At 51.6% G+C, this 19,812-nt stretch overlaps 8 protein-coding genes across 8 annotated transcripts; 3 read left to right on the forward strand and 5 right to left on the reverse strand.

Annotated features, from left to right (window-relative positions):
* Nucleotides 1-1,593: 1,593 nt before the first annotated feature.
* Nucleotides 1,594-4,378, reverse strand: PFLUO_LOCUS8974 (uncharacterized protein; the record flags this gene model as incomplete). Its single annotated transcript, XM_073786752.1, has 4 exons — nucleotides 1,594-3,657; nucleotides 3,716-3,935; nucleotides 4,001-4,098; nucleotides 4,196-4,378. 4 exons carry the CDS (start codon nucleotides 4,376-4,378, stop codon nucleotides 1,594-1,596), a joined length of 2,565 nt encoding a protein of 854 aa, XP_073642977.1.
* A 1,063-nt stretch (nucleotides 4,379-5,441) lies between these two features.
* Nucleotides 5,442-6,793, reverse strand: PFLUO_LOCUS8975 (CCR4-NOT complex subunit Rcd1; the record flags this gene model as incomplete). Its single annotated transcript, XM_073786753.1, has 4 exons — nucleotides 5,442-5,616; nucleotides 5,669-6,044; nucleotides 6,112-6,267; nucleotides 6,331-6,793. 4 exons carry the CDS (start codon nucleotides 6,791-6,793, stop codon nucleotides 5,442-5,444), a joined length of 1,170 nt encoding a protein of 389 aa, XP_073642978.1.
* Nucleotides 6,794-7,414: 621 nt separating this feature from the next.
* Nucleotides 7,415-8,610, reverse strand: PFLUO_LOCUS8976 (uncharacterized protein; the record flags this gene model as incomplete). Its single annotated transcript, XM_073786755.1, has 2 exons — nucleotides 7,415-7,497; nucleotides 7,563-8,610. 2 exons carry the CDS (start codon nucleotides 8,608-8,610, stop codon nucleotides 7,415-7,417), a joined length of 1,131 nt encoding a protein of 376 aa, XP_073642979.1.
* Nucleotides 8,611-10,724: 2,114 nt separating this feature from the next.
* Nucleotides 10,725-11,631, forward strand: PFLUO_LOCUS8977 (uncharacterized protein; the record flags this gene model as incomplete). Its single annotated transcript, XM_073786756.1, has 5 exons — nucleotides 10,725-11,022; nucleotides 11,084-11,098; nucleotides 11,151-11,275; nucleotides 11,335-11,452; nucleotides 11,501-11,631. The coding sequence occupies 5 exons, from the start codon at nucleotides 10,725-10,727 to the stop codon at nucleotides 11,629-11,631; spliced, it is 687 nt and encodes a 228-aa protein (XP_073642980.1).
* Nucleotides 11,632-13,407: 1,776 nt separating this feature from the next.
* PFLUO_LOCUS8978 (uncharacterized protein) lies at nucleotides 13,408-14,202 on the reverse strand (the record flags this gene model as incomplete). The annotated part of the gene is made up of 1 exon (XM_073786757.1): nucleotides 13,408-14,202. One exon carries the CDS (start codon nucleotides 14,200-14,202, stop codon nucleotides 13,408-13,410), a length of 795 nt encoding a protein of 264 aa, XP_073642981.1.
* Nucleotides 14,203-14,570: 368 nt separating this feature from the next.
* PFLUO_LOCUS8979 (uncharacterized protein) lies at nucleotides 14,571-15,741 on the forward strand (the record flags this gene model as incomplete). Its single annotated transcript, XM_073786758.1, has 3 exons — nucleotides 14,571-14,912; nucleotides 15,021-15,459; nucleotides 15,560-15,741. 3 exons carry the CDS (start codon nucleotides 14,571-14,573, stop codon nucleotides 15,739-15,741), a joined length of 963 nt encoding a protein of 320 aa, XP_073642982.1.
* Nucleotides 15,742-15,902: 161 nt separating this feature from the next.
* PFLUO_LOCUS8980 (DNA replication protein psf1) lies at nucleotides 15,903-16,657 on the forward strand (the record flags this gene model as incomplete). The annotated part of the gene is made up of 3 exons (XM_073786759.1): nucleotides 15,903-15,929; nucleotides 15,981-16,510; nucleotides 16,564-16,657. The coding sequence occupies 3 exons, from the start codon at nucleotides 15,903-15,905 to the stop codon at nucleotides 16,655-16,657; spliced, it is 651 nt and encodes a 216-aa protein (XP_073642983.1).
* Nucleotides 16,658-16,936: 279 nt separating this feature from the next.
* Nucleotides 16,937-18,828, reverse strand: PFLUO_LOCUS8981 (uncharacterized protein; the record flags this gene model as incomplete). Its single annotated transcript, XM_073786760.1, has 4 exons — nucleotides 16,937-17,080; nucleotides 17,144-17,974; nucleotides 18,088-18,450; nucleotides 18,517-18,828. 4 exons carry the CDS (start codon nucleotides 18,826-18,828, stop codon nucleotides 16,937-16,939), a joined length of 1,650 nt encoding a protein of 549 aa, XP_073642984.1.
* Between the last annotated feature and the right edge of the window lie 984 nt (nucleotides 18,829-19,812).

Here is a 19,812-nt window from a genome sequence, read left to right on the forward strand (position 1 = left end):
AGAATTAGGTCTCTGGTTAGTTACCGAGAGACACATACCCATGACATCGATATACAGAGGCGAAACTCTTTGGGTTGGTGGTTCGTCGGACAGTCCGGAATGGATAGGTCAACTGTTATCGCCACGAAATTAAATTGAAGGTCTCGCTAAGCTGCTTCGGTGGCTGCAGTTGCTGCATCCAGACTGTCGAGAGTTGCACGCCTACTAAATTGCGTGGGAAAGGCTACTGCAACTAATCTGGACCACCATTGCATTAGCACCTACCGATATCGTGGCGAGTTAGTTACTAGGCCGTACATAACAGGACAGTAACAATCCTGGCGCGTCTTCTAGCTACTCAGATCGCTGGCTGATAAATTATAACCAAGTTCTCATCATTAGGAGCATGTCATCGTTCGGAAATTCCGTGCTGGACCCTTGGCCAGGAAGTTAATTATGGGACGGTTGACGACGATTAGGTAGCTCATCCAGCCCGTTCTTGGAAGTGACTCGTCTCGAACATTGTTTGCCACGTAATAAGGGGGGAGAAAGGCCAAAGCCCAAGGCAAGAGACCGGGGCTACCATGCTCTGAGCCACAGATTGTATGCGCGCTCTGTCTATTATGCTATCTGTTGTATGTACCATCTGTCTTTTGCTGCTAATCGGTAATAGTCCTAGCCAGGCATGCATGCGGATGTAGCATTCCGGGCTGTGGAGGCATTGCGAACTGGGCTAGGGATGAGTATACAATACTGTTGTCTTTAGCTGGATGGGCTAGCGAGATAAGTGACTTGCTAGTAGCTTGAATGATGTGCTTAGTCGAGGGAAACTAGGGTTTGTATAGAAATGTTGATGATACAAATAAGGTCCATGTTCTCTCTTCTACTACGCAGCCACGACATACATGCAATTCAACAGAAAACACACTAGCGCCCAAGGCAGTATCAGTACAGTACAGATTCCTAGAAATGAAATTGTCTATTTCTCCAATTCCCAGTTCCCACTTCCCATAACAGACACAAAAGAACTCCCTCCCGATCGATCTGAACAAACGCCCCTCAAGTCTCAAGCCCCCGACCATCTTGATGCAAACACAGGGAGGGAAAAAGACAAACGCCGATCGACAAAAATCCCCCAATAATGCCCACAGGGCCGAACAATTTTCAGGCAAGACGTGCAAGTGCTTAAATTGGCAGTCTGGAGTTGGGACATGTTGAAACAGGTCAGGTCAACCACCCGTTGTATCTTTGCACCAGACAAAAACCAAACACTAGCAAATCAATGAAACAGACCTGTTAGTTCAAGAAACAAATAGAAAAAAGAACCACCCGTGTATCCTCAAATCTTCCAAAAAACGCTCGGGCGATCAATCAGATGTAGTCTCCGGGAACTATCTCCGGGTAGTCACCATTCGCCCACGCTTCACGTCAGGAACTCACCCACCTCCAGCCCGGAAAGTCAAAACGAACGTCAAGAAAAACAACCAAGGGATCTAGAATTGTACCGTCTGCATTTGGTGCAGCGCAATTCAGCTTGCCGATTCAATTGCACTTTTTGGGTCGATTTCGAGCAGATAGTCCCGGATGTAGAAGTAGACCACCAGCTAGAAAATTTTATTGTCCAGGAACATGGCCACCTCGTTGAGGCGACTGAGACGGATCATGATGTTGGTACGGAGGAGCTGCGGTGCCCAGTGGAGGGATGCGGTTCAGCGACGGCGAAGACATCGGGTGTGGCTGGCCGTTGGGTGGGTAGCCATAGCCTTGGTACCGCATCGCATTTTCTCGTTGGCGACGCTCTTCCTGCTCTGGGGTCATGCATTTGACCGGTGGCGGAATTGGTGCATCCGGTGATCTGCGGCCCATGAGCTTCGGGCTCGGTTCGAGTTTGCGGATGGGTGGCAGCACTGGGGCGCCTGCCATGCTGCCGGAAGTCGTGGGACGGGGAGACTGCTTGATTGGGCTGATTCCGGACATGCCCAAGCCATGAGAGCTGTGCGGAGGCGAGGAATGGTGGTTACCGTTAGGAGTCGCACTGGAAAAGGATGAGTATTGGCCAGAAATAGACGGCGGGGCTCCATGGCTGGATGGAGGGCGTGGGGTCGCATAATTGCTCCATGCAGGCGATCCGTTGGGTGGGCCAGGGTGCGGGAAGCCTGCGAGAGGGCCGACGTCGCGGTTGCCTTGTGTAGGCGACATGGATGGTTGGTTGTAGATTGGACCGTGTCCAGAATGAGAAGATGAGGGTCGAGGGGCATTGAAAGAAGAGATTGGCGGCAAATGTGGAGCTTGCTGGACAGCGGGCAGAGTCCGGTAGTCGGGACTCGGCTTGTACTGCTGGCCCATTGACGACTGCATCGTGCCATTCAAACCCGTTGAAGGAGAGAAAGGTGCGCGGGAAGGGCTAGAGGACGGCAGTGGTGTCTGGCTCGTCGGCTGAGCACGTCGTTCGGGAGATGGAGGAAGTTGAAACATGCCATACGCACCAACAGGTTGCGGAGGCAGAGTCGGTTGCGCGCCAGGATACGGCGGTTGAGAACGAGGTCCATCCGGCACGTTGGCCAAAGCAGCATGTGACTTTTTGACGGGCGACAGCGGAGCGTGATCGTCTTCATCTAACTTGCGCTTCTTTTCAGCAGGAGGAACAGACGACGGAGACGCCGATGCGCTGAGTCGGAACTTCAGGGGCGGGATTTTAGGGAGGCTGAGTTCCTGTTCCTTCCGCTTGCAGTCGCGGCAAACGAATTGGAAATCGTCTTGCTCGGCCTCTTCTTGCGAAATGCCAAGGCATTTGCTGTGCTGCCAGACGTTGCACTTTTCGCAGGCAACACTATGTGTTCCATCGTCCAGGTTCTCGCCGTACACTCCACAGCCGGAGCAGTCGAAAATCCATTCATCCTCTTGCGACGTAATATCAGCCAAATTCTTCTGCTGCTTCTCCAATTCCACCTTGAGGTTCCGCGCAGAAACACGGCCTTCGCCATTTTCGAGCTTCTGCTGCTCCTCGGCAATTCTCTCCAGCTCGGCCTCGTGAAGAATCCGCTTCTGTTCCCGGTCTTTGATGCGTTGCTCGCGCGTCATCATCCGTGACTGTCTCTCGTTCTCGCGCTCGTGTTGCCTCTCTTGCTCTCTGCGAGCCTCGGCCAAATCATGTTCGTGCTTCCGAGCCGCCTCGGCAGCATCCCGTTCAGTACGCTCTTTTTCTTCCTTGGCAGCAAGTCGGCTCGAGCGTTTGGCCCCAGCAAGGAGCTGCATGTTGAAAAGCTCCTTCTCGCGTCTCTGTTGCTTGCGCAGCTGGGCCTCCTCGGCCTTCTCCAACACAGGCAGGACATACTCCTCGATTCTGCCTCGCAGGTACTTCTCATCTGCGTCTTTGGTCTTCCGAATTGATTCGAGGAAGTCCTGATAATCTGCAAGAGTGACAGCCACACACTCCCATTTGGCCTCGGCAACGGCACCGTTGGTCTCCTTGTTCTCGTCGTCGGGGTCTTCTTCCACTTCCGCCGCAGCTGACTTGCGCTTCGATGCTCGCGAGCCTCGAGATGCTCGACTCTTTGGTTTCTTCTTGGGCCGCTGGGGCGCGGGAGGAATGGGAGGATCGGTGCGGCGGTACATGCGGTTGTCGTCCAGAACGAAGTAGGTCCGACCCTCGCCATCGTAGCCAAAGTCTTCAACGCGCTGCTCATGGTCAGCGCAGTCCATTTAAAAGCCAGTTAAAAAGAAAGGAGCGACTTACCCATTGTAGCTGCTCGCTCTCCTTCTTCTCAGGCATTTTGTCGCGAATGCGGTCCGCGTTCCAGAAGGTCCACACCGACAGCTGGTGGAGGACGCGAAGCTTCAAAAAGACATCGAAATCCAAAAATTTCAAGGGCTCTTCTTCGTATCCAAAGGGGTTCGGGTGGTGAGGCGCTTTAGCATTGTACTGACGGCGGGTGTACTCGTCGAAATTGTCGAACCTGCGAACCGAACCAGGGGTAATTAGTGACGACTTCCATCAAAAGACACAGCAGCGGAAACATACCCAAGACCACGATGCGACGAGATCCATTTGAGGAGGCACAGTCCAATCTCCAATAACTTGTGAGAGGGCTCGGGTTTCATGCATTCTTCTTCCAGGTCCTGTTGAATTGAAAAAATGAACGTCAGCCAGGTCAGACCGGGTGGTGAGCAGAGTGGCGACACAAGTTCCAGTCTCCGAAACAGCGAGCGATCCTACCTCGATGTCAAACTCCTCGTCAATCTTCATCACGTTCCCGAAGGTGACAATGTACTGCATGAGACTGGCAAACTCCCAGCTGTTCCTGATGCGCTGGAGCAGTCCAGGTGCCTCAGGAGACTGCTGCTTCTGTTTCTCGGGAAGAGCGACCCCCTCGGAGCGGCTGCGCTTTCGCCATCCCATCGCGGCGGGACAAGGCCGGGGTGGGCCGGTGGTCTCAGGGTGAATTCGCCGCGCTCGAGGTTTTGGAAAGGATTTGAGATGACCCTATAAGCTGCAAAGTAGGCGACTCCAGGAAAGATGAGAGGGACAATAAAAGCAAGAATGGGGATGGGAGTTGGGGTGGTGAATCGGGGCTTTTTTTTTCGTGTCGTGAAGGCAAATGGCGACGAGCGCAGAAGGCGCGCGTCAGCGGTCACGTGAGGGAGAGGAAATGGGAAATGGAAATGCGAAGCATGAAGTAACGTTGGTTATCACTACTACAGAAAGTCACTGCGAGGGGGTATATGAAGAGGTCTATTCCTATTGATGGCGATTGATTGATTCAGTCCCAAATTCACTTCTAGGCATCCATTCACTACAAAAATCAATAATAGATAACAATGTACATCGCAGACAACACTCAGAGAAGAACAGGACAATGGTACAAGAAAAAGACGCGTGGTATCTCTCGCTCAAAGGTCTATCTCACATGGAGCCACAGGGGTGTCATCGAGGGGGTGAATGAAATAGAAAAAAAGAAAAGAAAAAAACCGCGCCGACCAGAAGAAACCCGCGCCATCCGACTACCAGCACCGCAAAAAGTCAAGAACAAGGGGGAAAGGAAAACGCAGCAGAAAGTGAAGCATGAGCATAGTATCCCCCAAATGATAAAAATGCAACAGAGACAGAAGGAAAAAGAAGATTAGTTTTTTGATCCTCCCATCCTTCTTTCACGCAGATGTCATGCCAGGCACACTCTCCGACCTAATTGATCCCAATATAGAGTGAAAAAGAATAAATGTCACAGACGGAACAAAAGAAGAAGAAAAAAAAAAGACAAATCCTGGGGGTTTTTGGGAGCCGAGAGCCCTGGACTAGACACGGCACTCTTTTTTTTGTTTCTCGCGGGCAAGATTTGTCGAGCATGGATTTCCACAACTTTTGCGCCTTTGCTGACCGATAATCGCCTGAAGCCTGTCCCATGCATGTCATAAAGTGTTTGTAATATCCCGAGATGAAAGAAACAGATGCAGTGTTGAATATTTTACATGGCCGGCGGCGCGCCGTCCGAGACGTTATCGGAGAGGTTGATGAGGAGCTGAGCGAGGCAGCGTTTGGTGGCGGCGTCATCGCGGAGCACGGAGGAGAAGGTGGCATCCCGAAGGGGTTCGGGCAGGCACTGCCGCAATGCCTCCCGGGCTCTGCTGTTGTCGCTGAGACTATATCGAGTGTGTTAGAACGGCACCGCAACCATCCAGAAATAAGACTTACCGAAGGAAGCAGCGCACGACGTGCTTGAGAAGCCGGACTGTCTGCTGCTCCACCAGCTGCGTGACCATATTGCTGAGAACGGTGCCCACCGCGTAGAACCGCTCGTAGGTCGCACAGATATACGCCAAGCCAATGTCGTCTAGCAGGATTTTCTGCACAATGAAGATCGCGACGGTCTTGCTGAGCTCAGATCCCGTCTCCATGATGCGAAGACAGAGGGGAATAATCTCCGTAGTGAGGAGGAAATTGATAACGTCGGAAGAGTCATTCTTCACCAGCGCACCGATGACGCCCAGCGAGGTGAGGCGGAGGTACTCGAAAGGACGCGACTTGGATGTCGTGTTCAGAAACGGGTAGAGGAAGAGCGGGATGTGAGCTGGGAAAAAGAAAGAGGAAAATGTCAGTATTCATCTCACCTCCGTCAGAGATTGTGGGGCGCATACCGTTCAAGAAAAGAGTGCGGGTCTCGTTGTGGGAGGCGACACACTGCAGGAGCGCCAGCGCATTGCAGACCCGATTTGACGCCGCGGCGGTCAACTGGGAGGGGTTGAGGAGTGGGTAGACCGAGATGATTTCCTGAAGCAGCGCGGTCATGACGCCTGTGCATTGCCGACCGTTAGCTTTTCCACTCGTTGCGATTCTCACCAAGAAAAAAGTCTTACCAAAAGAGTGCCAGATTACCAGCGCAAGTTCTGGAACCTGTTCCCGTTTCTTGCTGAGTTCCATCAAGGCTGCCTCTCTACGAGCCGGGTCCAGCAGCTCTGCGACCCAGATGAACACTTTGCGGTTCTCCTCGCTGATCCCGCCATCCATGACGGAGACGTTGGACAGACCGGCCTCACCCATCCCGCCAGCGCCGCCCTGCGCAGGATTGCCAACGCCATTACCAGTCATGGCAAGGCGACCATAGTGTTGTTGTTGCTGCTGCGCGGCAGCGGCGGCAGCCTGGACCTGCTGAGCATGCTGTTGGGCGACCAGGGAGGCGTGCTGCTGCTGGTGCTGCGGCTGGTGCGGGTGCTGGGCCTGATGTTGCTGCTGCTGTTGCTGGTGTTGCAGCCACGAGGGATCCGCCTGGGGGTATTGATGTTGATGGGAGAAGACGTGCTGGCTCTGCGCTTGGAGCATGGCGGCCGATGAGTGATTCGTAAGACGCTCCGGAGGGTCGGTGATCGCAGGGATGGGCAGACAAGGGTCGAATGAGTGTCGTGCAGACACAATGTAAGGTAGACAGAGCAGGTCAGGCAGGTGGTCTCGAACGAACAGTCATTGGGTTGGAAGTCAAGGGGGGGGATGGAAGTTGGGAGCCTGGGAAGGGAGGAAGAGAAGAAGAACGGGCCGGGCGGAAAGGCGGGGAGTTCGGTTTGTGTGGCCTGCGGGTCTGGCCACTATTCTATTCTATAGTAGTTAACGACAACTTTTCGTAGGACAGGAATTCTTTTTTGTTATGTAGTTAATTATCATTATTATTATTGATTACGGTCGCAATTATATGATCTACTCGGTCGGCTCGGCTGTCTGCATTGCAGATGCGTGCGTTACATACTTGCTGCCCAATATATTTGCATGGTCTGCTTCATTATTTCATGTGTGCTATTTACATCGTATCGCGCCCTCAATTGCAGAGTCTGTCCAAGTAGAAAAAAAGAAAAATCCATATCCACATCAAAGAAGAGAAATATCATCACAAAACATTGCTCGGTCATAGGAACCATGGTCATACAGTAACGCCGTCAAGATGCATAAACTTCAGTTCAACTCATTATCGTCAACGCCGTGAGCGGGTGCGCGATCGTCCTGATCGTCGTGTATCCCGAGTTCGTCGGTCCGAACTGTTGGTACCTAGGAAAGGGAAGTCAGCAATGGGCTCAATCAGAACGCTTGGGACCAAACATACTTGAATTGGTGTAATACTCCGAGTAGTAGTCGGAGTAGTAATCGCTCGGGTAGGTGTGATCGGATTTGTCGTCGTCGTGTTCGCGGTCTCGGTGCCTCTTCAATCCCAGACAGAGTGCAAGCGCACCCAGGATGAGTGCAATGGTAGCCCAGCTACCCCATTTGGATTTCTTCTCGCTGACTTCACTTTCTGTCGCGGCGGCCGGGCGAGTGCCAAACCATGTCCGGCGCCTTGGTGGTCGACTGCCGGAGTGGTGCGAATAGCGCTCTTCGACAACGGTCTCTCGTCGGCGGCGGTTGCGGAAACCCAGGGCGGCCAGCAATCCATCCACGGCGCCCTTAAAGCACATGCAGGCGCAGAGAAGCAGCAACAGGATAATACCGAAGATCACGCCGATGACAATGCCCGCGATTGCACCACCGCTCAATCCACCACCGCCAACCGTGGCTTTGGCCCCAATCAACTCGGATCCGTCCGTGCTGACGGGCGCAATGAACCCCTCTGTGGCGGTGGGAGCTTCGGTCTGCGTGACGGTCGACATGCCATTGCTAGTGCCGCGTACCGGAGGCGTCGCTTGTGCTCCTGCTCCAGTGGAGGCGAAGGAGGAGCTGCCGACAACACATTCTCCCTTGACGCAAACCGAGTCCTTGTCGCAGCATTTAGTGCCGCACTTGCTCTCGCCATATTCATATTTGCAGGTACCACCACCGGAGGTTGGCGCCGGCGTCATGAGGTGACTGCTCCAGACAGATGTGACGGTCGACACCTCGGCCTCGGTGACCACGTAGGTGCTGGTGAAATACTCCCAGCTGCCGCCGCCGCCATTCACACAAAGCGCCTCGTTGGCGGCGTTGGTCTGACAGGCTTGATTGGGGCCGCAGCAGTACTTGTCATGCCAGCCACAGGGATTTTCGCATCGTTTCTCGAGGTTGAGGACTTGGTCGCCCACGAAGACCGGGGTTGCGACCGGATTTGCGACCGTCGATGGGGAGAAGCTCAGCAGGAGGGTGAGTGTCGAGAGCACTGAGATCGTAGAGAAGGCCCGCATGGCGGCTAGAGAGCGACGCAGCGCCCACGGATCTCTGGTATGCGCACGTTGCGATCGGAATGGTGGGCTGACAGGCGGGTTGTATACACAGGTCCACCCACGTCGATCTGCGCTTTCAAGAGATAGAGAGAGGAACAATAGATGACAGTAAATTCCTCAGAGGAAATATGGAATGCGGAAGAGAGATATGAGAGAAGGGAAAAAAGAGAAAGAAAGGTTGGAGGGAAGATAACCTATTGCTCTTGTGTTTCCCAGCCACCCTTCGTATACCCAACCACCCGGATTTCTGCCAATGACACTGCTTGATTATTCCGGCACTGGCCATCAATTAATCTGGACAATTTGACTGACTATTAAAGGCTGAATATTTACCTCTGATACATATTCGCAACTCAAATTATGACTACATATATGCACCGAAGAGGCTGACAGCTACCCCCTCCTGGCTGCCCCTCCTGCGGTCGGCTGATCGGATCGGTCTGGGCTCACGCTAAAAGTACGACACCCGGGTATCGGACATGGAGTGATGACTATGTTAAGGATTTCAAGCTCTCTCTGTTCTATGGAATCCACCAAGAAACGGGCGCAATGATAATCGAGATCTTCGTCAAAAGAGCCCCGGTAAGCCTGCCAGTTAGGGCTAGAAATAGTGCTTCAACCACAACTCACCAATTACTCCGACCTTCGTGAATCACATACCCCGGAATGACCATGGCAACAAAAAGTGTAGTGATAGCAAATGCATCAAATTGCAGGATCATATCCTCAACTCCCATAATCCAGGCCAGCAGCACGGTCAACGGGTGTCCCCGCTCCCCTGTCCCGATGAATGGCAAGTGCTGGCTCGAGATTCTCCAATGTAGATTTTCCCGGCAATATCTTCTTTATAGGAGGGAACTCCCAAGTACGTATATGATTCAGTGCTTTATCATCCGGGGAGGCCGTTTATCCCGAGTAGCCTTTTTCATGTATCTCAAACACTCTCTTCCGTCTGCACTTAGAACCAACGAAGAGGATTAGGACGTAGTAAGTCGTCGTGATCCGTGAAAAACATGATCAGGCCCAATGTAAACGGCCGGGATGGATAGTTGGACCTGATCAGTCTTACTGGCCTCATTATTATCGCTAAGCCCGACATGGCCTGATATTCAATGCTGAATTTTCAGCTGCTTTTCCGTAACCCATTCCATTGTTAGCATCCCTCCACCTTTTATCAAAAATCAGCATTTCCAAGGACATATTCGCCTCCCCCGCCTTTTGTACAATATTCATCGACGATTCACTGCTGCTAGGCGAAGGTCCTACCACGGGCGTTTGTGTTGATTGGTCAACGATGACCGCTTTGGCCTTGGCATGGGCGTATTCCTGCGTATTCGGTGGAGAACAGAACCCTTCCTATTTCGGACTCTGGTCGATTTATCTACTCCGAACTTGCAGATTGGTTTCTCTAGGTCTCGGGATAAGCGGATCTCTACATCCTAGATGCTATCTCTTTTTACGCGATTCATAACTCCCAGAAACAAGTGGCAGATAGTCGCGACATACCAGCGACTGTTTTGCGCTCCCATGTGAAGTGGGGCCTGCGATCGACAATTCGCTCCGATGGGGAATAGCGAGCAGGAGGAAGAAACCGCGGCCCATTTTAGAACTGCTTTCTTCTGTTGACACTATCCTTGATCTTACTGCCGCACACGCTTGACCGTCGCGCGCTTTAAGATGTGAAGCGGTCGCTTTGCTGTCTTGCATCATCCTTGAGTCCACAATGTCAAAACCTGACCTTGAACAGAGCTCAGACAGCGATACAAATGCTGGGAGAGCCGCGCCAGGGGCTACTACGAAGCCGACGAGATGGCAACGGTTTAAAACGCACATGAAGAAATGGTGGTGGGCATATTTGCTCGGGTTTTGCTGTATTTTTCTCGTGGTGTTTCTTCCCATGTAAGTCTCTCTTCCATGGGTGGTTGGACACATTGCTAATTTTCGCTAGTATCTACGTGGGAATTCCTCACTTCGCAGACTCGTACATTGACAGCCTCCAATTTGATGATACTGGTTTTGTGATCACTGACCCTCGACCAAACGCGTTCCATGTCAGCGTAAAGAAATCATTCCCCATGGGTGGTGGGTTCAGTGGCAGCGGTTCTCTGTCACCGTTCAATGCAACCATTCGTGTTCCCGACAGCGGCGAGGAAATTGCGGTCTTCCCTTTCCCCGCGACCCAATTTGATGGCGACATCACTGTTGATATCGACCACGATCTGGACTTATCCTGCGTCGAGTGTCTGTCGCAGTTGGCCATTTTGGCGGCGACAAACAAGAGCGTCGCGGTGTTGGTGACGGCGCAACCTTATTTGAAGCTCGACGCTCTGCCAACTGCTCATTTGAACATTCAAAAAACTTTACATATGAATGGTAGGCCGTGATTCTCCTATGCTGCAGAGTTGACTGATGCTAATGATGTTTTGACTTGTAGGATACAATATTGATGGTACGCGCTGATCTTTTCTACTGCCATCAAAACGTCCTAACTTTTCACTCAGAGTTCCTCAATAACCCGGATACATACAATATCACGAGTGTAGACATATTCAATGAGCCTGTGAACGGCTTCAACTTTAATGCCACCATCTCTGTCCAGAATCCGACTCCTTTTACTGTGACAATGGTAACTATTTATTCGGCACAGATATCATCGGATGTACAAAATTGGCTAACATATGTCAGGGTCATGTCACATTTAACCTCAGCATGGCCGGCGAGTCACTTGGATACATGGACATCCCTAACCTGATGCTTGGGCAACCTACCAGCAGCAACGTTGTTCTTGGACAGATCGACACGGGTATGCTCATTAATCAAGCTATAGACAACAGTGGCGATGGTTTTACAGTCACTATCGATGTCCAGGGGAACAGCTGCGACTATAATGGGCTGGAAATTCCATATTTCGCCGCAGCCATCAAGGCCATTCGTGCGTCAACTACGATCGATCTGACTCAATTTGCATCAAGTCTATTTTGACAGAAGCTTCGAGTACATAGTTCACATCTGGCTACGGGGCAGGTTAAGAATATGCTATTCCGGGTAATGAAACATGTCAAACTTGGGACAGCAAGTCTTCTTGTAGGAGTACCATTCGCCATTATTAGACATTAAGAGTCACTCTGCACAAACGAGAAGGATGCAAAACTTTTGTCACCTGACCGGGCGTTGCGGGGGGTTCAGATAGATGGGGGCCAAGATGATTTCATGATATCATTGTTTCCAAGCCATCTCATCTCAATCGCGCTCAATATGACAGAAGAAAAGATGATGGAACTACCAGAGAAAGATGCAGCGGCTCTCGCCACGCTCACCGATCTATGCGCAGAACAAGGCCTCTTGAAACGTGTTGGTTTGAAACACGGAGATCGACCTGATGGGGTAACTGATAAAACCGCCCTGCTGTGAGTAGCCTCGGGATTGTTGTCGTATAGGCATTGAACGGAATAGGCGTTTTTTGCAGGCAAATAAATCGGTCCCTTCTAACGCTCTTTTGCAATTCCAAGAGGCAACCAAGTTCCAAACGGCCAACAGCGTGCTTCGCCTATACAACCTGATTAACATTGATGAATTTGAGGACACCAGAGGGATGGTAGGATATAGAATATGTCTTCTTATACCCGTGGTGCTAACTCATTCCTCAAAGTATCCTCATTGGACCGGCCGTCGTGATAATCTAGGATGGCCTATCGTCATGCTCGATTTGGCCTATCTGAATCAAACTACAATAGCACACTGGCGCAAGACTCGCGACATACCATCCGGCTGCTGTGATTGCGACGATGCCAAAGATGTCACAGCTAATATGGCACAACGGGCTTGCGTAGTTCACGATTACTTGACCCGGTTTGTCTTTCCCCTTTGTTCGGCAATGCCTGATCGACCCAATCCATCAAGCCCAATCAGCAAATCCATCTATATTCTGGACGCCTCTCCGCTCTCTCTGGGTCAGGTCTGGAATTTGAGAGACTTTGCGCAAGAGATTAGCTGGATTCTATCCACCTGCTATCCCGAGACAATTGAGCGAATCTTTGTGAGTAGAAAAATATTAGATTAACAGCGATTCTCAAATGACTGACTACGCTCCGCAGATGTGTAATGCGCCATCATACTTTGCTCAGCTTTGGGCAATTGCAAAACGCTTTGTCCATCCTGTCACCGCTGATAAAATTCAAGTTTTGAGAGAGGGAGAGGTATACGACACCTTGAGCACGCGCATCAGCCATGAGAACATTCCAGCTCAATTTGGGGGCAACTTCAAGTTCACGAACGGCATGATCCCCGATTTGGAACCCGCAATTTGCCAAACCCTTCGTTGGTCCGCCTCAAACACAAACTTGCCGTCAGGGCCGATCAAGTGGACAGAGGACAGTCCAGGGCAGATGAAAGCTGTAGCTACCGGAACAGCGAATGGAAAGCAAAGGATGGAGGAGGTTGCTGTACTGGAGCAAATAGCTCCAGCTGACGAGTCCTAGTTTCCTGATAAAGTTGCTTGGGATATGGAGCTATGCATGTCTTTTCATAGGCTCTGTGCAACATTCCCCGAATCTGCATGGCTTGAACTTCCTTATCGCAAGCACATTTGAAGTCGCAGTATACAAAGACGAAAGTTACAAGACTTCGATCAAGAAGACCTATACCATTCCATTTCAAAATCATAAACAAAACTCCATATGGGCAGTTAATGTGACAAGAAGCAAGCATATACAAAAGAAGGATCAAAATACATCCATCCATCCATCCAGATACATCACATCATATGAACATCCCAGCAACCCCGACCATTATTCCTAGCGCAAGGTCGTGTAGACTCGTTGTCCGGCCCGGCGTCGCAGCATTATTGCCATTGCCATTGGCCTGCGCCCCCCCAGACGGTAGTGCCCCACAATACCCAAGCTCCAAACCATGACAGGCACTCGCACTCAAGCTGGAGCAAACCGAGGTGGCTTGCGCCGCGTCCGTTATTGACTCGACCGTCACGCCAGCACCGCCTGCACCCCCGACGGTGACGCCGTAGCGACCCATCAACGCGCCCGTGCACTGCGAGTACTCCGACTGACAGATATGGTAGTAGGACGAGCAGGTCTGAGGGCTGTCAAAGGTCGTCGGCACATAAATAAACGGATATGCCCCCGTGAGGGTCGACCCTGTGATCTGCGCCCCGGCAGCGCTGCTGCTAGTCGTCGTCGTCGCGGTCGCAGCGTGGGGGAACCTAAAGCTGCTCCCATCTGTGGCGGAGGGCTCGGCCGTTAGACTGCCCGTGCAGCTGACGCCGGTCGGGCAGCAGGCGATGTTGTTAGCGGAGTCACGCGAACAGATCGTGCCATCTTGACAGCAGGCGTCGGCATTTCCGAGCTTCGAGCATGGATTGTAACCGCCGGGGCAGTTGTTCTCGGTTCGCTTGAGGAGTTGGAGCACGTCGAAGGCTCGTTGGTTGTTGGTCTCGGCGTTGGCGGGGGCGACAAAGGGGCTGTTTGTCTCGCTTTCGCTCGATCGCGCGGCGGAGGCGAGGTATGCGGTCGACAGCCAGATCCACCGCATGGCCCGCATTCTGATGCGGTGGTAGAATTCCGACGAGTTTGTGTCTTTTGTTCTCTTTGGATTGGTTAAGACGGGAAGTTTGGCATATCGGCGTAGAAGGCGTGGTAGTGGGGGGGATCAACAAACTACCTGAAGAGGCAAGTGAGTGTCAGTCCGTCGACAGGAGGAGTTAATTGATTGCCGGAGACAATGGAGAATAGGTAAATACTGACCAGTTTGGTTTGTCGAAGAGAGATACGAGGAGAGTTACAAGGCAGAGTGAGCACTGACGAAACGAGGCTAGTTCATCTCTGCCACGGCAACCAGAACGGCCCAATCCACTTCCTTCATCCATGTCACTACTTACCGACTACACAACCAAGACATTTCTAGTAACGATGGCCCAAACCATCATCCCTGTTGTGGACTTTGCCAGCTGGTCTTCTGACCAGTCCCAGCGTCAGCGCGTGGCACAGGACATCGTCGCCGCGTGCAAGCAGGTCGGGTTCGTGTACATCGTCAACCACTCACTGCCCGAGACCCTACTGGAGGACGCATTCTGCTGGTCGAGACAATTTTTTGACCTTCCCGAAACCGAAAAGCGTAAGGCACCTCATCCGGAGGGATGGGCGGTCCATCGTGGCTATTCCTGGCCGGGGCTGGAGAAAGTGTCACAGGCGATGAGCGAGCAGAACGACCAGGAACGGGTTGGGCAGCTGAGAGAAATTCCCGATGTCAAGGTGAACATCCCTTTTCACACGGGTGTTTCGCATGCGATCTTTTGAAGCAACAGTTTCAAGGATGTTTGTTGGGTCAGTCTGCGACACCTTCTGATGGTCAGTACATAGGAAAGCTACGACATTGGCAGCGATGAGAACCCCAGTCAGCCCAACCAGTGGATTCCCAAGGATGCACTGCCGGGGTTTCAGTCCTTCATGACCCGATTCTACGGGGAGTGTTTCCGTGTGGGAGGCGAGATCCTGCAGGCACTCGCCGTCGGACTAGACTTGGAGGATGAGAACTATCTACTGAAAAAGCATTCGGGCCATAACAATCAACTCCGTCTTCTGCATTATCCGCCCATTCCAGCCGAGGCCCTGGAGACTGAACAAATGGCTCGCTGTCCCGCTCATACGGACTGGAGCTCCATTACGCTGCTCTTCCAGGATGATTGCGGTGGGCTCGAGGTCGAGGATGTTGCCTGTCCGGGGAGATTCATCCCCGCCACGCCGGTGAAGAATGCAATTGTGATGAATGTAGGAGATCTTTTACAGAGGTGGAGCAACGGTGCGTGTCTCATCTTGTGATATGGTGTGTGTATATGCCCTAATGTGTGCAGACCAATTGAGGTCAACCAGTCACCGAGTCACTCTTCCACCCCTGGCAGACCGGTTTGCAGGAGAGCAACGGATGACCCGTCGACGCTTTTCTATCCCGTACTTCCTGGCGCCGGACCCGGACTCGGTGATCGAGTGTATTCCGTCGTGTCGGACGGCCACCGACCCGGCCAAGTACGAGCCCATTACGCAAAGCGATTACAATCAGGTGCGAGCGTCAATGCAGTATTAAGTACTAACAGTATGAATTCAATTTTAAGATTATCTATTACAATTCAATGGTTCTAAAATGTCGTTCATGCTTCACATGTTCCATCTCCCAATCCCTGACTAATCACCTCCCCCCACCCAGCCCAAACGCGTCTTATCTCTTCCTCCTTCGACGCGGCCACCATGTACGGCGAGCTGGGCAACAAGCTCGTACGTTCTTCCATCCGGTGTCACAACTACCACTAATCGTGCCTCAATCAGGTCCAACACGCCAAACGCACCCAAACCCTCGCCCACCTCCCCCCCTACCAGACCGAGATCGTCCGCGCCGTGACCCGCGAAGTCCGCGACCTCGAACGCGATGTCGCCCGCCTCCTAGACCCCTTCCACGGCGAATTCAACCCCTCCGCCGACCCCGCTGTGGCCTGCGCGCTGCTAGTCGACCACCTATGCATGCGCCGCAACAAGCGCTGTCTCTTGGCGTACCACCGCGTGCGCACCGAGAAGCTGGAGGAGTTGTGCTGGACGGGCGTTGATGTGCTGGAGCAGCAGCAGCCCAGCGACACAGCTGAGGAGCGCTCTACTGCTGCTGCTGCGCTGTCTTCCGGGACGGGACACAGCTCGCTCAGCCCCGAGGAGGAAGAGTATTTTCGGCTGTATGGCGATATGCTCGCGGCTTATAAGGGCCAATTCACGGACATTGATCTGACGGGCTCGTTGGAGCCGCCGAGGGATTTGTTCATTGATGTGCGGGTGTTGAAGGATGCGGGTGAAATTCAGACGGAATATGGGTATGTCTTGGGCGCCTTTCATTGTGTTCCTTACTAACGGTGATGATTGCTAGGGTGATCAACTTGACGAAAAACAGCCAGCTATATGTGCGGCAGGGAGATGTGGAACGGCTGATTGCGCAGGGATTTTTGGAGCGACTGAGCTAGATTTACTATAAGATACCCTACGAAGTTTTTGGACTGCGGTCCTTTTGAAAATTATAACCTGAAGAGAACAGTCACTATTTCTAGAAAACACCATCCATGCCACGGTGCATGGCACTTCGACGAGCCATAGAAATGGCCAATTCAAGCACCATTGATGCCCCGGAATCATCTCCCGGTGTCAATATGGCTTCTGGTCAAGGGGAAAGCAGGTCAATAAACATTCATTTGCAGTTGCAGGGGATTTTAATGTCTGCTACATAGTAACAAGCATCGATCCCTTCAACACGATGTAGAATCAACTTCTCCCGTTTTGTCCTGGGGCTTGACAATATCTCGCAGCTTGAAGGACGTGGTAAAATTCCTCTGCTTAACAAACCATGCATTGACCAGCTCCCATTCCTGTCTGGGATCTTTGAATTCGATCTGTGATTTGTACAGACACGTCAGTTGTATCAGGGGATGCCGAAAACCAGAATAGTCACACACCTCAAATCTTCGTAACATGCTGGGCACGAGTTTGTAGATCTCGAGAAGGCTTATGTTCTTTCCAATGCAGGTCCGACTACCCATTCCAAACTGGAACATTGTCCCATTCATCTCCTTAATACGACGATCCTCAGCATCCCCGCCATCCGTCTTCATCAGATCTTCATTGTGGAGCCATCGTTCAGGCCGATACAGCTCCGCATCTTCTCCGAAAATGCTCTTGTCTAGATGAATGAGCCAGGCCGAGCAGCCAACAACAGTTCCACCTGGGATGAATCGACCCAGGATTTCCGCACCACCAGGTGGCACAACCCGCTCCAGTGGTAGACCCGCGGCTGGATGCAAACGAAAAGCCTCTTTGATGCATGCATCCAGGTAAGGGAGGCGCTGGCTCTCATGCCAAGTAACGAGACCTGTATCGGTGTCTGCAAAGGCTCCGGCGCGGGCCGCGTTGTCGATCTCGGCTCGGAGACGTGCTAGGGCGGTAGGATGTTTGAGCAAGTAGTAAAATACAGCCGACAGACTGATGGCCGTGGTCTCCGAGCCAGCAAATGCCATGCTAACAGCCATGGTCTGAACCAAAGTTTCGGTCATAAACTCGGGGTGTGCCTGATGCGCCGATAGGAACTTTGAAAGCAGGTCTGGTGATTTCACAATAGAGCCTGATTCAACTGGGCCCTGCTCCAGCTTCAAGTCCGGCGATCTTTCAGCCATTCTGTTGTTAGCAAATCGCGCCACAGGAAAAGTGGCATCGATGAAGCCCCATTGAGAGAGCTTGAGGTAGATAGGGTTCTTGAGCAGAAGGCGGTCGAGGAATGGGATTTGCCCAATCTAGTTAAGATATCAGCTTGCATAAAAACTTAAAAACGAAGGAATTCCGGAAGAAAGTTGAACATTTGATGCGCAGGTTCATCGCTAGGGAGAAAATGGATGGAGTAACATACCGGGGCAACGTAGAGGAACAACCACGACAAATATGCCACGATTCCATCAATATCTTTGTTGTTCTCCACGAATCCGTGTCTCTTGCCGTAGGTAATTTCCCCAATAACATCAAAAGCATAGAACTGTAGCCACTGTGTGAAGTCGCATCCCTCGGTATTGTCGACATATATGTTTTTTGTCTGTTCTAGGAACAGTTTTGTCGTGTTATCCACGAATGGCTCGTACTGTACCAAAGCTGACATAGCAAATGCCGAATTTACGCATCGGCGGAATCTAGCATGGAAATCATTGTCCGTTGAGCTAAACAGAGATTGCAGGCGGTGACCTCTAGCGATGGATTGTTGAACGATGTAGAATTCAGACTAGCCAGATGATTAGTGAATGACACTATTTTAGGGTCAAAACGGCATGTATATATCTGATATTACCTTGGTGAACCCCTTATTTAAGCCATAAATTGCCTTCAAAGCCTTCGGGTTCGAGAAGGAGAGGGTATTTGGTCCGAGACGGACAACTTCGCCATACTTCTTATGGAGTGCTCGATGCGTGGTCTCGGGTCTCCGGCTTAACACGTCGAAGAAGCGCCACCAGTCCGTGATAGAGGCCACGAATGGACCTGGGTACTTGTTCAGTCCATTGTGATATCGGTTCTTGATCAGCCACACGAGCAGAGCCGTTAGAAACAAAGATAGCCAATATTGGGAGAGACCCTTCAGGACCAGATCAGTTATTCCATGCATGCTGATGAGCTTGTTTTGAAGATGGATGTGAGTTTGGAGATTGGAAAGACGACAGTGTAAGAGGAAGGCAGTCCGGGGAAGCTAAAATATATAGCATACGAAGACGGACCATTTCCTCGCTCCTTTCACTACCAATCGGGCTATGCCTAAGGGGCTTTGACGATGTGGGCGTTGCCACTATGTCTTCGCCAGCAAAGCGAATCATAGAAAAGCCCCATCATAGAGCCTACGCTAATAGGCACAGCTGTGGGATAAATGTGTTCCAATTGGTTTACGCCTGTACTTCTTCCCACTTGGCTGGGCGGCTTGATCTCTCATGGATACGGTCCAGAGTTTCATCGTTCTTTTCCCTTTCTGGTTCATGACCAACTCAGACAAGTCCCCTGACACTTCATGGAGTATGTTAGCCTCGGGTTTACTCGGTGCATACCATACTTCTGGAGATGCGGAGGAGATATTTCTAGAGCGTGGGGCGACGTGGGGCTGTAATTTGGCGCAGATCTATAATGTCGACGGGATTTCGAATGACTTGGAACTGCCGATTTCCTTGTCGCCCGTGATTTTAGAGTTTGGGGATCTAAACGAGGTCAACAAAGCAAGATACTGTGACAAATCCTCGGGACTTTCTCCCATCTACGGGACTCTCGACCTCCGGTGGACTTTTCGCTTAAATAAATAATGATAATAAAAAACAATTGCTCGCATATTGGAGCGTTACTGTTAACTCGTGGAATGGTTTTAGCGTGGTACAGTATTCTTCCAGAAAATATCCAACACCACGTTTCCAACCGCTGAGTAGGCTCCCGGCCCTTAATGTCGGGCTCGCCGATATACTTTACATCAGGAGAAGTGTGTCACCGGCCTTTCCTGTTTGACCCCATCCACCCACACGTCCACCTTTTCATCATAGAATGCCACATACCCTGCGATCGCGGCACTCTCCGCAGTCGGCGTTTTATACCACCAAATCAGCCCATCTTTCTC

The sequence above is a fragment of the Penicillium psychrofluorescens genome (genome assembly GCF_964197705.1).
Source record: "Penicillium psychrofluorescens genome assembly, chromosome: 6".
NCBI lineage: Eukaryota > Fungi > Ascomycota > Eurotiomycetes > Eurotiales > Aspergillaceae > Penicillium > Penicillium psychrofluorescens.